The 14,491-nt window shown below is 39.3% G+C and overlaps 6 protein-coding genes across 6 annotated transcripts; 1 reads left to right on the top strand and 5 right to left on the bottom strand.

Moving 5' to 3' along the window:
* Positions 1 to 56: 56 nt before the first annotated feature.
* On the bottom strand, positions 57 to 947 carry FPY1 (flavin adenine dinucleotide pyrophosphatase; the record flags this gene model as incomplete). Its single annotated transcript, XM_018132906.1, has 1 exon — positions 57 to 947. One exon carries the CDS (start codon positions 945 to 947, stop codon positions 57 to 59), a length of 891 nt encoding a protein of 296 aa, XP_017988395.1.
* A 199-nt stretch (positions 948 to 1,146) lies between these two features.
* On the top strand, positions 1,147 to 1,587 carry CHP1 (ribosome-associated Tef1p biogenesis chaperone CHP1; the record flags this gene model as incomplete). The annotated part of the gene is made up of 1 exon (XM_018132905.1): positions 1,147 to 1,587. The coding sequence occupies one exon, from the start codon at positions 1,147 to 1,149 to the stop codon at positions 1,585 to 1,587; it is 441 nt and encodes a 146-aa protein (XP_017988394.1).
* Positions 1,588 to 1,641: 54 nt separating this feature from the next.
* Positions 1,642 to 3,120, bottom strand: AW171_hschr53347 (cation diffusion facilitator family transporter; the record flags this gene model as incomplete). Its single annotated transcript, XM_018132904.1, has 1 exon — positions 1,642 to 3,120. The coding sequence occupies one exon, from the start codon at positions 3,118 to 3,120 to the stop codon at positions 1,642 to 1,644; it is 1,479 nt and encodes a 492-aa protein (XP_017988393.1).
* Positions 3,121 to 3,433: 313 nt separating this feature from the next.
* ECM5 (Ecm5p) lies at positions 3,434 to 8,122 on the bottom strand (the record flags this gene model as incomplete). Its single annotated transcript, XM_018132903.1, has 1 exon — positions 3,434 to 8,122. One exon carries the CDS (start codon positions 8,120 to 8,122, stop codon positions 3,434 to 3,436), a length of 4,689 nt encoding a protein of 1,562 aa, XP_017988392.1.
* A 551-nt stretch (positions 8,123 to 8,673) lies between these two features.
* GRE1 (Gre1p) lies at positions 8,674 to 9,258 on the bottom strand (the record flags this gene model as incomplete). The annotated part of the gene is made up of 1 exon (XM_018132902.1): positions 8,674 to 9,258. The coding sequence occupies one exon, from the start codon at positions 9,256 to 9,258 to the stop codon at positions 8,674 to 8,676; it is 585 nt and encodes a 194-aa protein (XP_017988391.1).
* Positions 9,259 to 12,224: 2,966 nt separating this feature from the next.
* HOT1 (Hot1p) lies at positions 12,225 to 14,027 on the bottom strand (the record flags this gene model as incomplete). The annotated part of the gene is made up of 1 exon (XM_018132901.1): positions 12,225 to 14,027. One exon carries the CDS (start codon positions 14,025 to 14,027, stop codon positions 12,225 to 12,227), a length of 1,803 nt encoding a protein of 600 aa, XP_017988390.1.
* Between the last annotated feature and the right edge of the window lie 464 nt (positions 14,028 to 14,491).

The following is a 14,491-nucleotide window of genomic DNA, read 5'->3' as shown; positions in this document are numbered from 1 at the left end:
ATATTGTGTAGATATTAGTAAGTTTAATTCAAAGGTAACTAGGCTTTATTTTAACGTTATTGTCGCTTTTGAGTGTACGCATTCTCTTCATCTTCGGTTATCTCAACCCCACCGGTGCTCTTGGCGACTTGGCTTGCTAGCATCTTTAAATAATCATCGTAATCGGCGTTTCCACATACACTCACAGTATTAAAACCCATTCCAAAGTGAGGGTAGGAGCCGATCTCAATATCTGGAGACACTTCTATCGCCCGATCCTGCAACTCCCGAAGTATCGAGGCTATCTCAGCCTCACTACGGGTCGTCTTAACGAAGTACCGCTTAAACGACCGAGATGGTTCAAGCTTCTTCTTGTAGTTTTCTTTCAGAATTGGAACCATGGCCTCTAACAACCTTTCAAAGAGTTGTGGAACCCCAGGAAGAATGTAAACCTTCCCATTTATCGAGCAAACAGGCACCCACATATCATCAAGGACATAATGATTTTTGACTCCATTTCCAGTCGGTAAGGTCGCCATACGGTAATAGTCCTTTAATGCCCTCTCAGTAAACCTCCCCTCCGGATTTGAAAACCGTTTCATGCGTTCTTTAACTTCATTATTGATTTCTGTATCCAATCCAAAACTCTTAGCTACACATTCATAGGTTATATCATCATGAGTAGGTCCAATACCACCAGAGGTCACCACAAAATCATATTTATTAGCAACCCTATTAACAGCTTCAATAATATCCTCTCTATGATCACGAACAGTAACAATCTCCTTCAATGCAATACCCAGATTGAAGCAGAACTTTGCGAAGTACGCACTGTTTGTATCTGTTATTTTACCGTTTAGAACTTCACTTCCTATAACCACTATACAAGCTGATGACATGTTCAACTTAGTACTTAAGAAACCTGTAGAATAGTTCAAGGTCTTTAATAATCTAAGATTCCTTAACATAAATCTACATAAACTAATCAACAATTGATAAATGCTTAAGGCATTGTATCGTTTTAAAGTCGAGTTTTATTTAAGGCATTGGTTGTGGTTGGGTTTTTTTCGAAGTCTTCAATCGAAATATCTCTGTCAGTTTTATACGACCTCATCGCTACACATTTACGATAATAACACCACTCATAGCTTATTAAATCAACCAATAATGTCTACTTTCAATGCCGAGACCGCTGATAACTTAGAAGATATCGAGAAGCAATTTGCTGTGGTTGCTGTTGAGCAAGCTGAAACATATTGGAATTTAATCACTAAAGTACCAGGTTCCAAACTTCGTCTAACAAAATATGATGATGAAATCTACGAAGCTTTCCAGAGTCATTTCCCTGAATATACCGATGTTAACCGGTTAGCGAAGTTTAATGAGGAGGAATTAAAGTCTCCAGTTGCCAAAGATAGGTGGAGGAAATTTATCAGTCTTTTCGAAGAGAAGATTGAAGACTTCAACTTCGGGACTCTATTGAGAACTGATGCTTCTCAAGAGTATGGTCAATACACAGCTTGTTTTGTTGTTAGAATCCAGTTCTATGCCTTTGAAATTGCAAGAAATAGACATAAGTTGAACGACTGGGCAGTTGGCCACTCGTAAGTGTTTGTAGGTTTGTATAATACTAGATAGGCAAACGTTTATTTTGAGATTTAATTAGTGAGAATGGTCCCCAGAGAAAGGCCAGTGAGAGTGTGAGTGGGATTTGGAGCGCTGTCTCAATTTTGTTTCCGGTACATTTATTGAGTATTGTTCTCTTTGGCGGGCGACTTCTTCAGCTTCTTGGCCTTGAAGCTCAGGTCTTTCCCCTGTGAACTCTATATTTACCGTTTTCAGGTAAGGCAAGTTCTTGTAAAGGACGGCACGGATGTGATCTGTGACGAGTTCGAACTCTTCGAGTGTCAAGACATTATCCCACCTTTGTAGCGGAACCTCGATGAGCATATTGGCATAGGCATTTGGTCCGGATACCATCACTACCAAGTTCTTCAAAACGTAAGGTTTCCCCGAGTTGTTGTTGGAACGCATGTTCTTAAGAGTCTCAGATGTTACCTCTTTGACTTCAAGGTATCGGGGCTCTGTTTCAGGCAGGGAGCGATCAATCAGTTCGTTAGCAGCCTGCGTTATTCCACGAAAGCCAGTGTTCACAACTAGTGCGGACACTAGTAGACCACCAAAGGCATCTAATGACGTCACGTTCAAAAAGTAGCCTGAGGAGATAGTCACAAGCGCAACAAGTGATGTTAGAGAGTCTATTCTATGGTGCCAAGCGTTCGCCATAAGCACGTTGGAATCCGTCTCTATCGCAACTTTCTTGGTAGCACGAAAAATCCATTCTTTAAGAATAATAGAACCCAAGGCAATCCATGCCGCATTAATGTTCGTCAAGTCTGCATTGTGGTGCGAGTGTGAATGGCCATGGGCTGAGATAATTTCAAGGATTGCATGCGGAACAAATGGTCCCACCAACGCACATAAAGAACTCCATCCAATCGACAGACCTGCCATTGTTAAGATTGATGACACGGCAAGTGAGCCAAGAGTTTCAATCTTGCCGTGGCCGTATGGATAATCATTAGAAGGCTTCTTATTTGCAAAAGATACCGCATATAAAGTCATTAAATCAGATACTAGGTCACTCAAAGCATGCACAGCATCAGCAAGCAAGGCCTGAGAATGAAACACTATGCCTCCGACAAACTTTCCAGCTGCTAAACCAATGTTAGAAAGCAACCCGATCCAAGTGATTCTAACACCACGATTTTTCCTGAACTCTTCTTTACTCATCACCAATAAAGGGTTGCCATGGGTATGGGAGTGATTGTGCGAATGCATATGCAACTTTTCGTGAACGGGAACTCTTGTAGCCATAGAGCCTAACCTAAAAGAACTGCTGCTTTCAGTTCTTGATTCACTGGTGTGAATATGATCGTGAGTATTTTCTTCATTAGCATGCTTCGTAAAGTTCTTTCCCAACGTTTTTTCCATATTATCTTGAACTCTATTCGTGGACGCCTTATTGTTCATTCCTGCACCCAGCATTCTAGTAGTGTAGTGGATATTACTAATTTGGTACCGCAGGAATGGACCTGCCTTCGGTATCTTTAGTACTGTAGCTAGGGGGGATAAGGGCATGATATTGTTGTTTTAGCTAATGATGTCCTATAGCGTGTCGCTAGAAAATGCGACTGTAGCAAGGCTAATTTATTCTTAGCAATGTATTAGAAATTGGTAAGACCCGTTATCAGTCTTTAGTAAGGAGATATAGCTATTGTTCTGTTTGTTGTAATTACTTTTAACAATAGAAATGCTTGTGAAGCAATTTTGTTAGAAAACCTGTTACCTATTATTACAACAATGCGCTGACGGTAGATAAGTATAACGATTTAAATTAAGTATCTATAAGTCTATAGGAATTAAAAGCATACAAAGAGCATTTACATGTGGTTTAATTTTCTGGAAGTGGTGATAAGAGGTCCGCAATTCCAATTCGCTTAGGTATAACTTTTCCCATATTACTAGTGTCGTCTTTACCGTCAGAGACGGGTTCCATTGATGAGATTGGGTTGTTATGGGTATTTATTTGAGTAAGTTTGTCAGATATTCCTGTAGAAACGGATATGACTGAATCGTTAAAGCTCGTAGTTGGAGATTCAGGATTGTGAGAAGATATCATGCTGTTATGTTTAAGTAATGAACAATCGGTTGCGTCGCTCTGTTTAACATCATTGTTATCCTTTGGTGAATTTAAAAGCGCTTCATAACCGGTGACTATAGTGCGATTTGAAGCTCTTAGTTTTGCTATTGCATTTAAGTCGTCGTTTTTAATAGTATTTTGCAGCTGTGTTATTTCAGCTGTCATCTGGCACCCAGCACCCTGGAGCTTTCTTAGGTAGAACTTTGCTTTTTCATGGAACTCTGCGCTTGAGAGATCTTCGCACTCGCTTTGCAGCTTACCTCTAAATTTGAGGACGCATTCAAATATTGCGAACAGCTTGTGCAGGACTAGCCTGTCGGGAATTATTTTTAGAGTAACGGATGAGTGTAACAATTCAAGGAGATGATGTATGTCTAGCTTCTTGGTTTTTTGTTCAATAGGGATTGGACTGCATACAGTGCATAGGAACGCACTTTTATCGTCCGGTGGCAAGGACCAATTTCCGTCATTTATGCAACTGATATGGTACCATTCTCTACAAATTTCGCATTCCACCATTGTGCTACCTATATCTCCGTTTCGACAGAAACAGTAAACTGATTGGTTATGCGCCATTTCAGATGTATAAAATACATCATGGGCGATATCCAGACAACGTCTTGTGTGATCCAATATGGAATCTAATGAAGTCCTCCAATTAGGGATAAGTTTACCTAGTGTTTGGGTCCAAGTTTTGGACTCCTTTAGGTACCTGCCAAAAAATGCAGGGTATTCCTCCATGGATATGTCTCCAGCAGACATTCTCAGGTCCTGTTCTGAACCGTTGAAGTAAGGAATATATTTTAAAGCATCGTTGTCTAAAGTTTTCAAATATGTCGCTAACTTTGAAGCATTTTCGTTAACAGAAAGTCTGGAGCAGGATGGGATGAATTTATGCTTGACCTCTCGAACACCCTCTGCGAGTTTCCATAAACTACTAACGACTTCGGGTTCCAAAGGTATGAACTCATTGTTTAAAGAGTCCATAATGAACTCGAGTTGCTGAATTGGTACTTTGTAGTTCTTTTTCTTGAAAAATCCGTTGATAATATCAATAATTTCCTGCGACCTCTTTAAGATATTGCTTAGTCTCTCCAGCTTTTCTTGGTGGACATTATGATCAAGGTACCTTACACCTATCTTCAAAAAATTGTACATTGACCGTAAGTTATAGTCCTCATAGTTTTCATAGCAAGATGGAGAACGATGCACAATTGCAAGGTCGTATGTATCTAACCAGCCGATCTGTATGATAGAGGTCGCTAACGAATCCAGGTAGTTAGACTTAATGCCCAATTCGGCCCCGTAACCATACGCTAACTTCATCTGGTTTAAATCTTTAGCAGATAGAGCTGAGACGCTTATCTCTTGAAACTCCTTGAAGCGGCGTAGTGTTTGAAACACTGAATTCAACTCGACAAACTCGACAGAAAGTGGTCTCAATTCTTTGCAAAGTGTTTCCAATTCGTCCGCAGTGCAGTTAAACCGTAAAGCGGGTAATTCATTGAGGTTAAAACCAGAACCATAATCTACGGATACAATATTAGAGATGTTCATCCGTTCTAAAAATCCTCTGCATTGCAGTATCATTGGCTGTATATGTTCAATGTACTGCTTGACTTCAAGAAGTTGCGGATCAGTGGTAGTCTGATGCCTTCGTAGTAATGATTCAAGTATTGATAGTGGAATGCGTGAGCCAGAGTATCTTTTTAACACTAAGTCAGCTACTTTTTCAACGGGGTGCTTCTCAGACTTTCCTTCTGCTGTAATATCATTTAAAAGGCACTGAAGCGCTTCGGTCGAATAGTATACGTGACAATGTAGATTTGAATACGATATCTCTTTCGAAAACAGCATATATGTGTTATCGTTCTTCTTAATTTGTGATAAAAAGCTACTCAAGGACATTGTGAACTGTTCACCAGCATCAGCCACAATTACCACCTTTGAAGGAAAAGTGAAACTAAGGTCTTCGTCCGAAATAAAGTCAAAGTCATTCGATATCAAGTAAATTTCTGGAAACATACCAACAAAAACTTCACGCAATTTCAGTTCTTCGTTGATCATTGGGATAAGCAACTCTTTTGCTTCCTTAACCAGGCGTTCTTCATTACTGTTCTCAACTATGTTTTTTAGAAATTCGAAAGAGTTAACGCTTTGCAACATTTGTCTTTCGGAAAACCATCTTTTACTTGGTTCAAGGTTCTTCAACCACGATTGGGGAGCTAAATAGCAGCTTTCAGAAACGTGGAACCCGGTAGAAATAGAGGTATGGTAAGATCTAGGGAAAAACAATATAAATGAATTTGCATTTTGACATGCCTTGTATACCTTTATACCACGTGCTGCAAGATCATCAGGGTGCAACTGTAGATCATTTGGTAATAAATAAGACGCCGAAGTTGACTTTTTATCTTTAGTTGTATATGCCTCATGAGCACGCGACCTTCTTGAAATTGTAGTGACTGGTGATGATGGATTCGTTTCTGCATAGCTTTTAAAGACTTCAGACCTTCTGAGGTCAGGCTCTATGTTTTCCTGGTCATCGTTTGGCGTATTTAAGATAGAATTTATCTCCAAAACTAGCTTTTCAAAAGCTTCTTGGGATTCAGGAGGTACAATATACCATAACAAGGATGATCCTAAATAATTGTAGTTGATCTCAGGCAAGAATTGATCACCTATAGACCAGCCTTTAGTAGAAAACAGCATTCCCACGTTTAACTTTGGTCTTGTTAGGTTACCATAATCAATGTCCAAAAATTGGAATAAAGAGTCTTTGGATAATGGAATATTATTAAAGTTCCAAGGATCTAATATATCTTTAATATTATTATTGGACTTTGATATTGTGCGAAATCCAGATCCATGCACAATGCTTGGCAAATCAATACCTGTGTCTACATCAAATGATAAATTTGGGTCAGCCAGAATATCGAAGAACATCTTTTCAAAGGCCATTTGTTCAATCTTGTCATCTTCTAGGAATACCTTAGATGATATGTTTTTGTACATTGATTCAACGACCTCTAGGTGGCGTAAACTTTTTTCATAATATTGTCTTAGGTTATAAATTGGAGAGTTCATATTTTCGTGGGAAGATTTATCGTATATCTCCATGCCAGACTGCCAAAAACTAAAGTTATAGTTAGGCAGTGATGCCTTGGGCTCAGTCAAGTTTAAGAAGCCCTCTGTTACACGCTCAAAGTTTGTTTCAATACCCTTACAAGCCTTTATATCCCTGATCCTTGTGTATTCTGCACACGAACTACCAACATGATATGCCTTGACTTTAGCCAATCGGCTTTTTTTTTCTTGCTGCATATCTTCTGTAGGCATTTCATCTTTACTATCTTCGAATGTCCGCTTTTTATTACTTTCACCATTGTTTTCCATAGAATCAGCCGCAAAGTTTGTACCATCCAGATTCACAGATGAGGGTTGCTCATCAAATTTATTATTGGATTGATCCTCCTCCCACTTATCATAATCACTAAATACTTTGGCGTATGCAGACCGCAGAGAGGTAGACAATGAACTCATTATCCTACCCGAATACCCCAGTTCTCTTCCTAATTGCGCCCATAGCTTTTTTTCGCATACTGCTTTAAAACCACCCCTCAACAAAACACAGTTTCGAAGCCTGTAGAGATCTAAAGTTCGTTTATCTATACTAGGTACCTTTCCAATAACTTTAGGTTTCGCGGCAGTGTCTGCTTCAGCAGCAAACTCTTTGTAAAACTTGAAAAGCCTTCGGTGGAAGTCCAATTTCTTCTTATTTTCGCTTTTAAAAGAATTCAGGTATTGTTTTCTCGCCTTAAACCAGAAGTACTCTGTATCCAAAGAGAATTCGTTCAGGGTTGAAGATACTGATGATAAATCGCTATCTTTTTCACTAGCACTTATATCATCCTCAATATTTAAAATAATAGCTCCAAACTCTTCTCCAATATCTTTAACAGTCTCGTAAAATGCAGATGGAGAGGGTATCACGCTCTTTTTTATTTTAAATGTTGGTACAGAGCCAGCCTTTATCGTATATTCATACCCATTAATGGAGCCAACCTTAGGCCCCTCAATATTTTGTGAATCTATTAGTTGTTTACTCTTCACATGAAGCACATAAAATGGTGCATTCGGACGTGTTTTATGTTGGGTATAAAGATATGGATTATAAGTATGAGCATTCAATTGTGCATTCGAAGATGTATCTAAACTCTTCATAAACCGGCTTGTTTTTGGAGCTCCACCATATAAATGCCTACATGCACTCAACTCGTTAACAGCTTTTGTATCTGAAGCAGGAACATCTGTGGTTTCCACTTGAACCTGGTTTGGACCACAAGCAACGCTCTTGTAGCCAGACTTAATTGTTGGAGAACGTATTAGATTTACTGCTGTCTCAGATATCGCATTATCATGTACAGATGCAGTTGTCATCTTTCTTTATAGTTCTTACAAGCTACTACCTCCTTTAAGTATGCATAAAATCGCTTCGAACCTTCTGAAATAGCCTGCAATGGGTACTTAACTATAAAGCTTCTAGATTTCAAAATTATAGTGGGCCTCTGCGAAGTTTTGATGCCTCTTTTCAAAATCATGTTGAGATTAACGTTTTCTATTGATCACGTGATACATATCTTCCATTTCGATTTTGACTGTCGGCGCCAGCTAAGCTAAATCCAGTAATTACAACTCTATGTCATGAAAAATAAATTAGCAGCAATAAATTGAATCCATTTAATTGCTTAGTAACTACTTGAATCTGTAGCTAAATACTAGTATGAACCATAAATACCATTTGTGAACATATAAACCATTTAAGGGCAAACACTAGAACTAGTTCTGGTTCTTTTCATTGTGAAAACAGATTTACTCGGAACGCTCAGACATATCATACTCTTAACCAAAATTCATAACTTGATTTAAAGAGGAAAGAAAACGTTTAAGGCCAGACGTCATTTATAATTTTGGCCCAGACCAACGTAAATTCAATTGTAGGAATTGTCATTTCCTGAACCGAACAAGCTTTGTTGTTGTTGTCTGCCCTTGCTGAAGGCACCTTCAGCTTGCTCCAATTCGTCGTCGTACTGACCAGATCTAGCACCGGAAGGTTGTTGGTTGTAGCCACCAGACATTCTGTCCTGGCTAGAAAATCCAGACATTCTGTCCTGGCTAGAAAATCCACCGGAAGATTGGTCCCTCTGTTGAGAGGCAAACTCCTGACCTTGGCGACCTTGGCGACCATGAGATGGTTGGTTTTGTTGGTAACTTTGTTGGGAATTGTACTGATCATCACCCAATTGAGAGCCGTATTGCTGTTGTGGCTGTTGAGAGCTGTACTGGTTTTCATTGCTTTGGAAACCATCGCTGCCATACTGAGAGCCTTGGTTTTCATTTATACCGCCAGATTGGCGGCCGGACCTGTTCTGGATGTTAGAACTTCCGTCCCAATCACCACTACTTTGCTGCTTGTTAATACCGCCACGAGATTGACCAGATTGGCCGTACTCGTTCTTGTGTTGGTTACCGTGGTCGGTTAGCTTTTCAGTAAATTTGTTCAATAAGTTAGACATTTTGTATATTCTGTTGATTGTTTGATGATTTATTTGAGAAGATTACAGTTCTACATCACAAGAACACTGTCTTTTTATACATTAGATTCGCTATTAGGGGTAAGAGATGGTTTAATTGACATACTCACACCCTATTCATAACGCGCATCTAAACTATGTGAACCTATATTTTTGCTCTTTGCACTTAAGACTGTGGTGTCTTCCATTGTGAAGCGTTTTGGCGTAGTTTTAGTCACCTAATTAGGTTCCTGATTAAACAGACGTCATCTTGGTATCCCTTCCCACCTATTATTAGTAACTAAAATTTAACAACCAAGTACCAGATTTTTCAGACTATGATAAAGGGGCGAATGTTGTGAGATAATAATCTGGGGCAACGTAGATTACTAACTCATCTAGATTATGGCAAGAAACATCTTGATTATACGAAAACCCATCTAGATTATACCAAATGTAGATTATAGTCATATATGCGCATATAGTTATACGTTTTCAAAAAAATGCCGCTAAGAGAGTTCAGCACAGATTTAGGGGACAATTAATTAATACGAATCGACTTGGTAAGACATTACTTAATGTTAATTGTGAACTGTGAACTGTGGCAGTGCGTTGCGAAAGCAAGGTTGATTTATCTTGACAATGTGCTTCCTAGCTTAATAATGCTTATTAAGCATCTTTGAAAAAGAAGGGTTCTTACTTGACTTGCGATAGACTCATGTTATGAAAAGTTGTTGACTTCTACATGGATTTATCTTCTAGTATCAAACGATTGACATAATTCTCCAACTGATATACTCATTAGATAGCGGTTAGACAATTACATCTTAGAGTCAATTACATCTTAGAGTCGAGAAACTATCCAGTAACTGATGAGGATCAGCGCAATTCTTTTGCCTGCTAATGACTCCTTTTTCCGTTACTTTGTAAGATACCAGGTGGCATTTGTATAGAAGTATGGTGATAGCATCGGTTTGACTCAGATGTAGAATGCTATGTTAGATTTAGTGTAGCTCTGCATATGTGACGATTTTCATCGAAGTGTGAGTTGCTTACACCCGATGCATGTGGCAAGCAACTTGAGATCTCTTACTATAATGATTTAGAGAACTAAACAGTTACGAGTACATACCTGGCATATGGCATATCTGTAGGTCAATTAAGCCTCACGGTTTTAAGCCAATCATAGTGGAATCTGTATTGGCCTTATTTATTCATCTTCGGTAGTAATGAAAGCAAGTATAATAAATAGTACACAACGGTACACAAGGTTTTTGATCCTATTGCAAAGTTCATAAAGGTCTAATTTACCTATTATAGGAGAAAAAAGGCTTAAGAGCGATTACTTTTGTGGTATTAGGAGCACGTTACAGGGAGTTGCAGATAACAAGGCCGTTCGCGGTTACTAGATGGCATACAAGAGGATTTCGGTGGAAATCATTGTCTAGTGTTGCTCAACGTACTTATACTACACGCCATGTAATAAAATGAAATGCATAGACGGGACCTTAATATCAACTCAACCCAACCCAACCTACCCATTTTAAGCAGTAAAAATGTCAAGCGTTGCTGCACCAATAGATATAGATTCCGAGCCAGTTCATAAAGCACAGCAAAAGAGCGATGGCGGCATCCTAGAATGGGCTATAGGATTCTGCATTCAAGTTATCTCTTTAGTGCTAGTATTTTGCACATCCTTTGTGGAAATTTCCATTAATGGAACAACTTCAAATAACGTTAGTCCCGAGATGAAGATGATTTATTCAACGATAGTGTCGATTTTTATGGTTACCAAAAATATCCTTAGTATCCAACTGTACTGTATTAAGCAGGTAGCAGGTTATGTTTTGACTAAAGCTTTTCCAGTTGAGGATGGTAATAGTAACGATACTAATGGTAACATGACCAGTTTGACAAATAAACCAGTCCAGGTATTATCGAGAGCAGCGTCAAGCAGTCCTTTAGAAGTTCGTCGCAAGGTTTACTATTTTAGTAATTCAGTGGTGAATTTATTAAACACGAAACCCTCGCTAACAAACAACGAAAGACTGTTCTCTATAAGTAGTCTAGCACTTCAGATGATTTTGCGCCAACTAAAACTACTCATTGAAGCTTTCCAATCTTTAATTGGGAGCACATCAGGCTTGATAGCAGCAAATCCCCAGTCCATGAAAAAACTTGTCGATGATATCTCCTCTACAAGTGATGCTCTGCCAACGATGAAAGATGTTACTGAAGATCCGGACAGCACAGTTGCAACGGATGTTGAGGGTGCCGAAAGTCTTCTTGCAGAAGTCAGAGATCTGAGTCAACAGGCCAAGGACCTTTTCACGAATACATTAAAAAAGCTTACGGCAATCCAGAAGCTTTCCCAGAGCTAAAGAAACCTTGTTTCAGGTATATAACCACCCGATCTTAACCATCTTGAAAATCTGGAACTCATCAACGAATAAACACATTAATAGTGTCGTCTCAAACTAAACCTGCCATTGGGACTAGATGCAATTAATTAACGCCGTACCTTTCAGTCTGCATTTGCAAAGAATGACAGAATACATTTTCAATTTCCTTAAACTGGTAATTTAATTACCAAAACTGACTTCATTGATTTTAATACTTCGCAATATCCCATGAGCATTAAAAAATCTATATATATGAGTCTTTCAGTGAAATGCGGCGAGAGGAGAGACACCGCAACATTTATTTAGAAATTCTTTCCCGCCCTTTTTCTCTTTAGAAACAATACGCAAAGCTTTTCCAAGCAGCTCCTTGTATAACTCAGTTAATGATAGAAAACCATTGATATCCTTCACGGAACAATATATAAACTACCATTGTATCATTTGATAGATGAAAATCAGGCTACATCATCTTCAGTTCTATAGGATATTATAGTTACGTATCCTAGCGATCAAAAATTCACCTATAATATGTGAGCAATTGAGTGAAGACCGTCATAAAATAACCATTTATATCCCAGAGAGACTTTGCTGTAACCAACCTATTGTCCTCCACTTAACCTCACCATGCTCATTTTTGTACTTTCTGCGTGCTTCTAATATATCTATCATTTCCTTCTCAGATTTCTTTTCCCGAAGACCATTTAGTATGAATTTGTATATACGATTCCTTCTAGCAAACGTCTTCTTATTTCTGTTTAGCCGCCATTTATTGCCATACCGTTGCTCCAGATACCTTATGGAGGGTTTACCATGAACACCCGTCGTATATTCGTCCCATATAGCTTGTACACTATCAGGTGCTTTTATCATTGTATATTCCGTGAAATCGGGTCGGCCGTCATCTGAACCAGACGTAGCGACGTTATGAAGCATACTTGGCTTCTTAGCATTGACTGCTAGTTTTGCATTATTCTTCAAAACAAGCCTGCCTGCTTCTGGCGTCCCGCTAACGCTAACCTGACTGCCACTATTTGCAAATTGATGCACCGTGTTCGGTGATAGAGCCTTCACATTCGCTGCACTCGCAGCCTCGTCTACTTCATCCTCGTCCTCATTGTCAACGCGAAACTGCTCATCGTCTTCAAGATATCCGTCTTCTTCCACAGTGTACTTCAATTTGCTAGCTTCCCTATTACTATCACTGGGACCAATTTGGAAAGTTAAGTTATGACTGCGCCTATTACGTCCGACATCAAGCGGTTCCTTAACACCAAGGTCAGATAGTTCTGGGGATAAGACCGTCGGCTGCGTCATATTCTCATCAGAAAGTTTTGGAAGGCCCATGAAATAATTTTGAATTGAGGGAGATAAATTGTCATCGAAAGCTCTATCCTTTCTATTCTTATGCACTCCAGCACCTTGACCAGCGGGCACTGTATGTGATGCTAATGTAGAAGTCGAATGAGTCTTCATACCTGAGAGCTGTTTACGAGGAATTCCACCGTCCTTATTAATATCTTTCAGGTCTAAAGTGAATTTCTCTGATTGACTCCTAGAACTAAATGGCTGATACATATCGTCCATCGCATAGTTATCCACAATCTGAGGTATATACTGAGACTGTGTTTGTTTCGGAATATTGGGCATAGAAGCAGATGACTCTAAATTACTGTCATTTCTGACATCTTTTTGGCTCCGAGAGGTAGTCTTCAGCAACCCATAGTTACCACCCGACATGGGATTAGCGGCAACTATATGCTCATCCAATACAGGAAGCTGGCTCTTTACATCCTTCACGTCTCGCATAATCGTCTGCATCACTTCCCGGTTCTCATACCGCAGTGACGTAATAACGTTCTGCTGTAGGTCTATCTTCCGCAACAACTTATTTACTGTATCCTCCATCACTATCAGCCTCGCACTAACCTCCTCCAACCGCTGGCATAATTGAATATTAGAAGTCAACGCATTAGAATTTGCTAAGCTGTCATTACTATGCTGTGCATGTGCGTTTGTACTAGTGCCACAGCCTGATCTCATGCCGCCAGTAAGGGTTGACGTTTCACTCATAACACTAGGGTATTGATCCTGATAAATGCTAGTCTGTTCCAAACCAACCATAGTATGACTACTAACATCCCCACTTCCATTACCCGTTAAAATACCCGAATTTAAACTCCCAGAACTACCTTGTTTAGTAAAAACATCGGCAATAGCGCTTCCATTTGCCCCCTGTGATGCCGAGTTTCTACGATCCATAATTCTTCTACTATTTCCAAACTCGATATTGAACCCAATACCACTATTTCGATGGTCATTATCCGGTCCTGTGATAGAAGATGCACCCATCGGAGAAGGTAAGTCAACCATTTTCTCGTACAAGTCTTAAAGAAGCAGGTAGAGTATGTAAGCTTTTAAAAAAAAAAAAATGTGAAGTTCAACTAAAAACCTTATGACACAGGTGTAGGGGCGAGGGAAAGATTCTCAGCTTGTCTTGCTTATTACCAATATTACATAACTTCATCGCTTGTCTTAAGCAAATATATACGTTCTACATGTTCACTGTATTTAACCATCCTAAGCTCTACTTATGACGTATTCGATTCATGATGGTTTGTTTTGAATCCGTGCCCACAAGCATCTGCATCAAAACAGCTGTCTTACTGCGAACGATTTTAGGTCAATTTCGAACAATATGCAGCCTTCTGTAGCCTACGATTGACATTGCGCTGTTTAAGGCGTCTATATTGGGAAGCGCTGCCTCGTCCTTTGTATTCTGTAGAGTAGAAAACAGCAGGAACGTTGATCACGTGATCCATAGTTTTCTCTATATA

The sequence above is a fragment of the Eremothecium sinecaudum genome, chromosome V, assembly GCF_001548555.1.
Source record: "Eremothecium sinecaudum strain ATCC 58844 chromosome V, complete sequence".
NCBI classification, from domain to species: domain Eukaryota; kingdom Fungi; phylum Ascomycota; class Saccharomycetes; order Saccharomycetales; family Saccharomycetaceae; genus Eremothecium; species Eremothecium sinecaudum.
This window is presented reverse-complemented; position numbering and strand designations above follow the sequence as displayed.